This window comes from Amphiura filiformis, chromosome 14 (genome assembly GCF_039555335.1).
Source record: "Amphiura filiformis chromosome 14, Afil_fr2py, whole genome shotgun sequence".
Lineage (NCBI taxonomy): Eukaryota > Metazoa > Echinodermata > Ophiuroidea > Amphilepidida > Amphiuridae > Amphiura > Amphiura filiformis.
This window is the reverse complement of record NC_092641.1, coordinates 13,687,502-13,700,360: the sequence shown is the minus strand read 5'-3', so window position 1 is coordinate 13,700,360 and position 12,859 is coordinate 13,687,502. Positions and strand designations below refer to the sequence as shown.

Here is a 12,859-nt window from a genome sequence, read left to right as displayed (position 1 = left end):
GCACTGTAGACACAATACCGGGACTGTCACCCTGAAATTACCAGAAAGTACATCCCCGGTACCCGGACTGTACCTGGATGTACAATCAGTCGTCCCGGTAGCGGGGCCATGAAAATACTTAAATATTGGATTTGCTGATTAAAAACATTGAAAATTAATACAGCACTTTGAAACCCGGCTGGCATGGGCGGGGACAGTACCGGGGGTTTCACCCACAATTTGTGCCCCGGTACCCGGGACAATACCCGGGGCATAGCGGGGATTATTACAATTGCCTTTGGTAATCTCCCCCGCTACGTCCCCGCTGTGCCCGGGTCCCTGGTAGCCGGGCTTGCAATTGACGGAAGCATAAATAAACTGTAATAACGAAAAAAGAACAGGAGTTATGTATGTGTAGACTCGTGTTAAAAAATGCGACGCAACAGTGGAACAAATTGGTGCGAAGAGTGCAAAAGTTTGGCACACCAAGGCCAATTAGAAATTATATATATACTCTCGCATTGAAATGTTTTTCCGCACTCCCAATAACCGCAGAAAATGTTGAATTGTAATGATACTACAAATGGAAAACGTATCAAACCTAACTGTCACTAAAATATAATATAAACCCTTTAATCAATAATAGTCATAATTGCAGGAACCTGGAAACATCATTTATTACAAAAATTTAGAAAGGTAAATTACAAAAAAATTGAAAAAAGTGGCGGCGCTGTTTAATGAGGCTCATTATGACGTCAATACCCTGTTGCTATCAAAAAGTTATCATGATCGACTGACAGTTATCCCTTCTGGTGACCGGTAATTTTTGGCATTTTGAGCCTGATCTGATGTTAAACCTGAACAATTTTGGAAGTCGAAATTAAACTATAATGTGCTGCTAGATAGGAAGTCCCTGCAGTGAGGCTGCATGATATTAACTGTATGGAAGTTACCTCTTTTGGATCATGGCAAATAACATAATCGCTTAACAATTACTAATACGTTGTAATCGGGGGATACCTTTATTCCTCTAGTATCACATTTCATATAAACCATGATCATTTGTTATGCATCACATGTTTTAAAAAAGAGTTCAAATACCCCGGGCGTCATCTGTTGTTATGATGGTCGTCAAGGACTGACGTCATAATTAGCTAATTAAAGCGCTTTCAAAGAAATCTACGTTTGAAAAATAACATAGCACATAAAAAGTGTAATTATTATAATATTACACATAATTCCTAAATCAGAATTTCATCTTCAGAAGATAGCAAACATCATTGACTATTCACCTTCATATCCTATTAGACTAGTCAACTTTCAGCTGAGAAATAGAAGTCTTAGGTGCATTTTTTAAGTTAAAAACGGTATCTATGTTTTTTATTTTCTATTTGGGTATGCTGAATCCAACAATCATGGATACCATAAATAATTGTTATGTTTGACCTTCTAATTTGCATAAAAACAAAATAACCACCAAAATCATTAAATTAGTATGTAAAACTAATGATTTTGGTGGTCATTTTGTTTGATGCAAATTAGCAGGTCAAAGCAAATCCCTTTTTTTTGGTATCCGTGATTCATGGATTCAGCATACCCAAATTGACTTAAAAAGTCATAGATACCAAACACACCTTGATGGCTTATGCCCCTTTCCAAGAAATTCGACTAGTCTATTACAGGCATAGGCACACCTTTTGGATCCAATGATGATGATGATGATCATCATCATCATCATCACCATCATCATCATCATCATCATCATCTTCATCTTCATCATCATCATCATCATCATCATCATCATCATCATCATCATCATCATCATCATCATCATCATCATCATCAAGACCTAATAATTCTATTTATTTCCTTATTAATTTAACATATTTATGATAAGGATAATGAACTGAGTGCAATGCATTCGTCAAGATAATCGCACGCGCCGTGGAGTTATTGCATTTAGCTCGAGAGCCGATAGGCTCGAGAGCTAAATGCAATAACTCCATGGCAAGTGCAATTATCTTGACGAATGCATTTGCACGAGTACATTATCCGTCATACACTTTGAGTGTATTAAAACAATAGGCAATATTAATTGCTGCATTCGTTATATTAGTTTTAATATTAGGGAAAATATCTTACATTTGAAAAACACCGTCAGGCCATTGACCAGCTAGGTAGCATTTAACTGGTAAAGAAAATCAATCCCTGTATAAGTTAGCTATCAATGGTATCGATTGCGCCATACGTCATACTTTAGTAACTTATTCACGCATGGTTTGTAACCAATTGACATTATGTCGTGATCATTTAATATCGTGGTTTCGAACACATAGAGCACTGAACCAGTTCACCTGGAAACGATCGATTTAGATGTCCGACTAGTACTACGGTGAATTGAGATGAGAGACTGGACTTTGAACTTTAAAATCTATTTATATTAAAACACACGACATTCGGATTTTACAATTTGTTCAGTATTATAAAGCATGATCATGATATTATGCGCTAGTGTGTGTTTCCCAGGCGTGTTTAGCTTATTTTAGATATAGACCTACATGTATTTCATTTGTAAAATGCTGAATATTTTGCAATGGTGTCATCTTGTATAATTATGATCCACCTGTTTTTGGCCCTTTTTAATTAATAGAAGCTCGATTATTCTCATTTGATATTTGATTTATTTCAGGTCATTAATCATAATTTATGACAATGATATTTGCAAAATAGAACACCGTTTGTAACTATACCATTTTAACACCACAGAATGTATATTCGTACTTTTTTGATGGTATATATATCGAACAGACAATTATATAGTTATGTGACCTCTGTGTCGAAAGCGCCACCTAACTCTACTATATAGTTATGTGAAAGTAGTATTTCTAGTATTTGAGCGTGCACGTATTATCTAGAATCTATTGTTTAGCGCGCGGGTTTTAGATAATGCATTGTTTAGCGTGCAGGTTTATATAATTTGGGCTATGAAGGGTAGTTCGCGAAAATAATGCACGGGAGAAGAATACATAACGATGAATAGAAACGGGCACTAGAAGTGTATAACTCGCATATACCATTATGCGTGAAGCTGAAAGCCCAATGCACGACATATGTCGTTTAGATAATACTATGCCTCAGTGAACCGTTCAATAATTCAATTCATCAATGTCATTTGTATAGACCACTTGGCATGTGATGTCATTGCCCGGCAGTATGCGCGCGCATTATGGCAATTTCCATTGTTCTTTGCCCTGCAGTGTGCGTACGCATCGTAGTTTGCTTAGGGCACGTGCATTTTAAATCGCCCGCCACATTTCATATATACAAGAAAGCCATTGAACAGTATAGCGGCTCGTTCAGGCATATCGATAGACGAGTCCCTCGCCTTTATTGATAAACAGTGATGTCAAGTGTTCTATACGGAAGGTGAGTTCGTGGCATACTGTCGGTTTCAGACTTTCTTACACTTTTAGAATATATTTTCTTCAAAAAGGCCTTGAATACCGTTCTTCTATAGTCAATAAGACAATTTTCATGTCCTAAAAGCAGTGGGTTAGTTTTAAAAATACTTTTATTAACTTCGCAATAGCTTTTATACCCAAAAATACTTCGTAATGTTACTTGAACCTATTAGCTCAGTTGATAAGTCGTCTGTTTTGTTCTCAAAAAGTCCGAGTTCAATTCCTAACGATTTAAAATTCTTATTTTTTTTTCTTTCTTATTAAAATTACCAATTTCTCACTTTACTGAATTTCTGTTGAAATGAAAATGTGCAGGATTTTTATTTTCATAAATAACATCACAAATAAAAGCAGATTATCAACTGAGCTAACACACTGTACTTGTTCATCCATCATTGTATGTAGTCTAAATTAATGCTAACACGTTGATTTACTCCGTTGCGTCATTTGTGGTAGACTGCATTACATTGGAAAAACAAGTGTGTTCGATTCCTTTATTTGTATTTTGATCACGAGATGTTGTGATAACTTTTACTTTCTTACTAAAATAAAGATGGACATCTTTTTTCAAATATTCATTTGAAATATGTTGTATTATATTCATTACCAAACAGTGGCGTAGTCCATTGTTGGCTCCTAATAAAAGTACCATGTCTTTGGGAGACAGTCTTTATAAATTGGTTGTTAAGAAGCAAAGGACGCTTGAGCGAACTGATACTAAATTAAGAGAGAGAAAAAAACCAACTAAATCAGAACCAGCAACGATCATCACATGTACATGATTTATATCTGTGCCTTGTAAATATACATCGCCAGCAGGTAACACATAAATAAAGGCATAAATACGAACCATGCAATCCGCACATGCGTATTACACTATCAATATTCGGACTCTGATTTAAAAAAAAAAAAATATTTTGTGCAATCGTAACATACTTCCCCAGCTCCTTTGGTCACTGACTTTTAATTAAAATGCTTATTAAAATAAGACTAAGATGGATTCTTGAAGCTTCGCATCCACACGTGTAAGAAGAGTCATAAACCTGATAAAAGAAGAGTAGAAGATAAGTTCAACATTATTGTTCCTTAAGAATGTGATTTGGCATTCTTATCAGGTTGAAATAGAATTTTAAAAAATACTAGATTTTTTTCATTTCATGATTAAGACAATAACCAACAATTCCGGTGCTAGATTAATAATGACTAATTGTCTTAAGTATCAATAATGCTGATTGCAGGCTGATGAAAACCAATTGCAACATGAATCATTTTTAAATGGTTAATTTAAAGTTTCGCCACTGTCATCAATAAGCTGATGTTTTTGGGCTCAAGCATTGTGCCCAACAATTATAAACTTTGAAGCAAAATTAATTAAAATTTGTTTTGGTTAAAATTTGACCAAAATAGGGCGAAATTATTTTAACCAAAACCTGATAACGGCCATTAACAAAGCTCTTTGAAAAGTGCCCAACTTGACCGTTCTAATATATATTTGCCCAGCTAGTTTTGAACAATACAGTGGTCGGGCAAATTGACTTCACGTCATCGTTCATAAGCTTCCTGTATTTTACCACCCCAGAAGTCCCTCAAAAACACGTGGATGGGCAATGTAAAGGGGGGGGGGGGGACCGACAATCATATGAAAAGGTGATCTTTTGTATTGAAGATATACATGAAGTCTCCCAAAAACTTCATGTATATCTACAATACGAAAGGTCACAAGTTTCACAAGATAGTCGGCTTTTCATCTCCGATACATATATACTTAGCATTAGATTAATAAAGTCTACCAAAAATGACAATTTTGAATAATTTGCCATAAAATTTGTGTTTTTAAAAGAAAAATCAAAATATTTGATATCAGAAGGGCATTCCTCTGATCCACAATGCTATTTGGTGTATCTGAAGCGTTCTCAGGTCACTCCAAAAATACTGTGAAAAAGTGGCTGACAGAGCCCTTAACGGCAATTTTTTTACAAGCGTATTTAGTGGATACACACCTGAGGGATGATATCACATCGCCTTCCTTATTATAGTTAGTCTGGATACCGTTAACCCAGATAATTCCGTGTTCTGTACCGCAGGTAACAGGAGCAAAATGAGCATGATCGAGATCGGGATTTGCAGTAAAGTAGTCACTCAATTGTTTTGCTCTCTCTGAGACACAAAAATGAGAATACATTTAACATTAAAAGTAATACAGGTAGGTGACATTTTCCCCACCATACATCATCAAAATGAAATCAAATGGCATCTAAAGAAAGCTCATTTTTCATCAAAATAATAGGCCTAATATATGCTAAGTTTTATGATATGAACAAAAAGGAGGATCAGCAGGCTCATCCCTCTACTGTAGCATATACCACACATATTGTGAAACACCGAACCATTGAATCCGTTTAACTTATAGCTTGCAATGAATTGGATGTAGAGTAAAACAAGTGTGACCTGTTCCGTTACATTAGTTAGATAGTTATACTTCGTTTGTTATAGTCAGTCAAAGTAGTCAATAAGCAAGTTATTTACCAGCTCGTCCAATGACGGGTTTCTGATCATCAATTATAATCAGAGAGTTATCAGTAAACGTAGCCGCTACTCCTGCGAAATCGTTTGGCGAAAACATGTTCGTTCTCTTTGTGAAGAATTCCTCAATCTCTCTTCGTAGTAATGGAGATAGCGTAGTTACTGCACTAAGGAAAGCTTGTTTCCCTTATAGAAGAAGAAATTAATAACATAGAACTTAGTATTAGTAACCCTCGTCTAAGTGAGGTTAGTCTACCGAAGAGGGCGTGAGTTGTTGCAACCACCTGCTGAAATTTCTATAGACGAATCCAACGAGCCAAGTGATGGTCAGAATTCAGTCGGCCATTACTGGGTCCCGTCTGCACAAAACTGGCGTTGTTACTGCCCAATTCGTCGTCCGTATTCCATAGTGGCGTATAGTGGGGCGCCGCGAATAAACAACTTTTCGAGAAAATCGGGTTTGAAGAAATGCCAATTTAAAATCGAGTTGTGTAAATCAGACATTCATTATATTTTGTAAATGATGTGAAATTTCTGTAGTAAACTAAATAGATTTTATTGTTATATATTTTTCAAAAGAAATAAATACATACTATTGCTGGCAAACTGAAAATAAAACTATACGTCACTATGGAAAACAAACAAAACGCAATACCCTAACCTAACGTTAACTGTACGCCATCTCGGTCGCCGTGTAATCCCTATGGCGTTACTTTTCGTCGTTCGTATTCCATAGTGGCGTATAGGTCCGATACGTGTACGCCACTATGACATACGATGTTTTTCATTTTTGCCGATATTTCATAATTATAAAATGTGTATAAAAATTGGCGTATGGTCGATACGCCACTATGGAATACAAAAAATGTCACTTTGTAACTATACGCCACATTTAATTAATTAATTAGCTAATTATGACTGATGAGACTTAGAAAATGAAAGAGAACATCATTAAAAACATATGTGCCAATTTTTAAAAAAATGAGCAAAAATCACTATACGCCACTATGGAATACAGCCGACGAATTGGGTGTATTAAATCCGCTTAAAATCGATGTTGAATTGTATTGTGTTGTAAACTTTCATCATTCTTTTGTCTATGTGTAACACGGGTGATGGAACGCAGCTTAATATCCCCGCCAAGGCCACATCATTTCACATTTTAGGTGGAATAGACCTAAGAGGGACCTAGCTATGGCTGCCATTGAGGTGTAGGAATGCGTGAAATTGGATTCGGTTATACTAAGAATATTATCTTGTTCTGTTTGATATTAACGTATAATTCTCTACTATCTACTGATATCAAAAATATTATGCAGTTATGATATAATTTTGTCTCATTAAATATCTTTAAAAATTGACTAAATATGAATAGAAATTGCTAATCTAATACCAAGTTTGAAATCAATAGACCTTAGAATATTTTGATAACAAAAATACAAATTATTCTGAAGTTGCACCCCCCTGGCCGAGGGTCTCCCTCACACCGGTTAAGGTGGTAGTTCAATACGTTTATCGATAAAACCAGTGTAAAGGGTGGTCCCACAGTTAACAACGGACACAATCGAGGTTTGTCATTGGCTGATATGCCATGCCGTTGATCACAGCGGCAAGCAGCATGAAAGCCTGACACGGGCATTAGCGTGCCGGGAAAAACTATGATGATAGACGAGAGTATAGGGAATTTGGCGTTGGTTTTGGGAGACTTTGACCTCTGACATATCGGGGAAATTGCTGTAATTATTATTACTTACTTTATTATTGTCATAATGTTATCATTAAAAATTTCTAAATTATTAATTTATTCAATAATATTGTTTTGGGGGTTTGTTTTCATTCTTGTAAAACATTTTAGATCATATTTTTGTACGCACAAAAACCAATTTTTCAGAATTTTCCCTAGAGGCCAGAGGGCAAAGTGTCCCCAACTGCAAAAACTGTCCCACAATGCATTGCAAACTTCCAAAGCCAATAATAACGGATACCCCTTTCTCGATTGTTGACAACTGTACAGGTTAGAGACTTGTGGATTATGGGAAACTCATATGCACAAAACAAATTAGGCCACGTCCAACTTTAGACCTGGTCTAACTATGGAGATTAGTCCTATGGAGAAGGAACATTTGAGTATTTACATCCCTTATTCTAGATACTATTGTGTCCTGTTAAGGGCAAATACATGTAACTTAATATTAGTTATATTAGATGTCTGCAGCTTTAATTTTAGGACTTTGCTAGTCTGTCCACTTAGAAGTACAAACCAAACCTGTGGCATCGGGGGTCGATGCTTTGCGTCACACGCGAGCGCGACGCGACGCGTAAAGAGCGTGGTGCACAAATCGCGCAGCAGTTGGCGCGCCAAAGAAGCGTTGCACTGAAAATTATTCTCATACCTCCAGTTTCCGAGGTCTATTTACTTTGTACTTCTATGTGGACAGACTGTAGGCATGATAGGAGTAAAGTAGGATAAGAAATGATTAAAGGGACCCCTCCCTAAGTCTATACCCGTAGTTAGACCAGGTTTAACGTTAGATCTGGTCTAACGTGTTTTGTGCATACGGACCTTAACCCTAATCCTTACTCATTAATTTCCCAGTAAGCGACATGAAAGTCTGACAGTAAGAGACCGTTCACAAACACTTGTAAGGGGGGGGCTGATGCAAAAAGGGGGCCCTGAATTTTTTTGACCCTCCTAAGGGGGGGGTCTTGAAAAAATGACCACAAATTTTCCTGGAAAATTGAGTTTATATGCTTTTCTATGAGGTTGAACCATAATTTTCATGTCAAAAAAGGGGGGGGGGGGCTGAAATTTTGAGGTCTGTAAAGGGGGGCCCCGACAAATTTTCGCGATTAAATTTTTTTGCATCAGGCCCCCCTTACAAGTATTTCTGAACGGTGCCTAAGTGTTTCCTACTATTTACGCACTACTCTATCGTCGGGTATTATTATGCATTCAGATTACCTGGACAAGTAAAGTGATCCGCACCGTTTTCAATACATTTCTCCAAGCATCCCATCCGTTTTAATGAATCCTCATGGTTAGCGAAACATTCTTCACAAGTTACTTCACATCGCTGGTCATCATTTGCACTCCTGGAGTTGCGGTGTAATGCACTCTCTACTCTGCACATCATTACAATGATCAGAAAGATGTGATGGAGTTCCATTTTGTTTGACTTTTTTTTCCTGCAAAGTGATTAATTATTTAGACAAAAAAATGTATGGATCTGTTTTAAATGCGCATATTTTATTTATATCCACAAATCATGACCCCATTTCTATGTGAAAGTTTACCTTGCTTGGATGGAGAGACAATAGAATGGATGCATAGCGCACAGCGTCATCATATCATCCCTATTATATTCGTGTCAGAAATTGCCAATTGCCATGATAGCAGGGTGAATCTAATAGTTCTTCAACAGCCACGCGTGGTGATTTTGTTCCGCCGTGTTTAATACTTTCGAGATATAGGCCAACTCAAGATTTTTTTGTCAGCTTTTGTTTTCAATACGCAGAACGGATTTTCAATACGCAGGTTTAAGCTTATCATATTCTTTCAACACATATATTCAACTCCAAGTCTTACAAAGTTATTTTTATTTTACAAATAACAAAAAAACCGAAATATATCCAAGGATTTGAGATTATAATCATACAACAGTAAGTACACCAGAATAGTGCCACCTATAGATAGGAATAAAACCAGAAATGACTTCAGGCATGTCAAGTACCGGTCACACAATTCATCTTGAGTTCTCAATTCTATTCGCCGTAGAAGTGATGTAATTACCGTAGCAATATATAAATACATAAATATTGAATATATCTCCCTATCGCCCTGCACTACATCGTTCACGCGGTACATATGCAACGAACCATAGATGTCAAAGAAATGCTAATCACTCGCACCTTTAAGATTAGTATCTTTGAAAAGAGCGGAATTGTATTTAATCTATGTTTGGTGACATTCACAGGTGACAAGTGCAATCTGCTTCTAGTGCAGGGCGATCTATTCAAAAATTGTATTCATCTATTGGTTATGGTATATAGTTAATCCAATTACTACGTCAATTCTACGGCGTAGAGAGACAATGCAAATACAAGCTTAATTGTCCGTCATTCAACAATACGATAAGGCCTGGATATTTTGAAAGAAAACTCATTACTGAATTTAATTACATCGCTGTACTATAATGATTAGTTTTTAGCCAATGCGATGCCAATCGCTCAGCGCGCGCGGAGTGTAAATTTTAACTACCAGTTACTCTCAGCAGCTGGCGAGGCATTTATAGACCGGATCGTTTACTACCGGACAAAATAATCATTTACCTGGTGTGTAAGATGTGTAGCGTTTCCAATTTATCAAAAATATGCTCTTTGCCAACTTTTACGCAAACTTGCCGGTTGGAACGACATTTTCCCAAAAAGAACCAGTCTAAACGGTATGAGCATCTCCCACACCCATTTGTTGATGGATTGTAGAACGACATCCCTGTGGCGATCGCCATACGACACAAAAAAGTACGACAAACGTATCACCATATTGAGTGATTTTTTTCAAACTTCAGAAACCGGGGAATACCCCGACGCCAATAACCCCAAAACCACCCGTCCCTCACACATCCAATAAGTGTCCTCACGCAGCCTGTTTATAGGCATTGAGGCAACAGTAACTAAAACATTCCATTTGCCAACGTGCACTGTCTGTTCCCCCTAAAATACCCCCCTGTTTATAATAGACCTTCACTGTATCCAAAGAACTGCTACGACCTCCCCGAAAAAAATAGGGTGGAACGGTTCTCTGAGTAAAGTGTTTTAAAGGCCCTATAGTGGGGCTAGTACAAACGGACTGTTCCCCATAATTTGGTCTTACGCCCGCGCGGAGAATGTGCAAAATGTTTACAGTTTGGAATATTCGGCAATAAAGACCATTTTTTGTAAAAGTATATATAGTAGATAACGAAAATGATAAGAGCAACTCTATAACTTACCAATGCTTGTAGCTAAGACCTAATGCAGAAATGGACTGGACTCAAACAATACTTTTCAATTATCATAATCAATCAAATTAATTAATAACGTCATAATACTAAGCTTTCCACATGTCACACCATGCCATCTGGTGATTGTGGTTGTCATGTGGATTTTTTTAACACGAGCTGGAAATTTTGTATATAGTTATTTTTTGTTTGTTTTAGATAGCCAAGGGTGTATTCTTTCAGAATCTGTCGGGTGAAAATGGCTCACTCTTGAGAGTTTTGAGAAATTCAAGATGGCGTCCAAAATGGCCGTCATTTTATATTATTGGCTATAACTTAATTCCTTCAAAAGGAACTTAAAATGGTAAATTTGGTGTTTATTCAAAGGTTCTTTGGGTCAGTACATCCAAATAATTTTTCAAGGTCATGTAGGGATAACATAATGGTAATGGTAAGAGATATGGTGCCTCTAACCCTAACATGCAGCTACAATCAGCACTAAACCTAACTGGAGTTGATTTAAAGGAATCAGAACAAGTAAAAGATGTCCCCGCTAGCTGACTTGCCTGCGGAAGGGATCCGGTGCCTTTAATCCTACCATGCAGCTGGAATCAGCACTAAACCTAACTGTAGTTGATTTGAAGGAATCAGAACAAGTAAAAGATGTCCCAGCTATTATCTGACCTACCTGCGAAAGGGATCCGGCACCTCTAACCCTACCATGCAGCTGGAATCAGCACTAAACCTAACTAGAGTTGATTTGTAGGCTAGCTGACCTGCCTGCTCTAACCGAGGATGACTAAAGACTAGGTACAGTTGAGAAGTATTTAACACCAAGGGATCAAGTAATTGTCCCTACTTGACCTCTATAATCTCTTGGGATAGAGTCCACAGGGCCGTGATTGTAAACTGGAATCCTTTGAAGAAAGTGCAAGACACAGGATCCTAGCCTTTATGGTGGATGTGCTGTTGACATGTCCTTCTGGTTTTCTTCAACAGGAGCAATGTATGGTCTTGTGACTAATTCCCAACTACAAAACGTCTTGTTTCTCGCCATCCACAATGTAAAGGTGGCTCGTAGCGCCGCTCTTGATAGTATCTAGTGCCTTCATTACTTCCTAATTTGTCAGGAATTTGAAACCTGTTCTTGGTGTCTCATTGCTGAAACCTCTGGATCCAACTTCTACAGGAAAGTATTTCAGCTCCCATCTTGCTTCTTTCTTGTCCTTCTCTGATAAGGTCTTCAACATTTTGCACTTTTTCTGTAGTTTTCTGTGCTTGTGCCATATTCTCTTCTGCAGGTATCGTCAGATCAAGCCTAGTATCGTCTGCAGGTATCGTCAGATCTTCCCACTTGCTGAGTAGATGCTAATGCCTGGTCTCCTGACTTGGTCACTATCTTTGTTGGTGCTGTCAGGTGCCGTGACCATGGTGACTCGCGATGGCGTACGCGATACGCGTACAACACTAGAAACAATTATTATTGTATTGCATCCGGGTATTTTGCAAAAACTATACAATATACTCTGAACAAATTCATCAGGATCGTTCATAAAAGTCACTGGTAAATAATGTTCTCAAGACAGATCCAAATAAGTAAAATTAGGTACTCACTAGAAATATTTCGATTCCTGTCAGGAATCTTGTTCACTCTGGTAGTGGTGAGTGGTATTGTTTCTAGATCTTATCGGAAAAATCCATCCAAATCCTAGGTGCAGATAAGGGTAGAGCCACCGTCATATTAGATACCACCGAATATGAGGAAAAGCTTGGTAATCTGCTTAATGACACCAGCACATATGAAGAGCTGAAGGAAGACCCTACCCTTAAATATAAAAGGAAGCTTGTCAGCATTCTAAACAGACTCTTGCGTGAGGAAAAAATATCCCAAAAGCACAAAGATTTCTTTTTCCCAAC

The 12,859-nt window shown here is 37.4% G+C and overlaps 1 protein-coding gene across 2 annotated transcripts in view; it reads right to left on the bottom strand.

Annotated features, from left to right (window-relative positions):
* LOC140169748 (uncharacterized) overlaps positions 1 to 9,158 on the bottom strand; it is a 53,327-nt gene extending 44,169 nt beyond the window's left edge. Inside the window, exons 1-4 of one of the 2 annotated variants that reach the window (XM_072193048.1) lie at positions 8,926 to 9,158; positions 5,967 to 6,149; positions 5,441 to 5,597; positions 3,439 to 4,483 (exon numbers count right to left, since the gene is read on the bottom strand). In XM_072193048.1, coding sequence (XP_072049149.1) covers positions 4,420 to 4,483; positions 5,441 to 5,597; positions 5,967 to 6,149; positions 8,926 to 9,130 — 609 coding nt within the window. In that variant the 5' untranslated portion in view covers positions 9,131 to 9,158 and the 3' untranslated portion in view covers positions 3,439 to 4,419. Of the gene's footprint in view, positions 1 to 3,438; positions 4,484 to 5,440; positions 5,598 to 5,966; positions 6,150 to 8,925 lie in introns of those variants that run through there. The other variant, XM_072193047.1, reaches the window with a different exon arrangement.
* Positions 9,159 to 12,859: the final 3,701 nt, after the last annotated feature.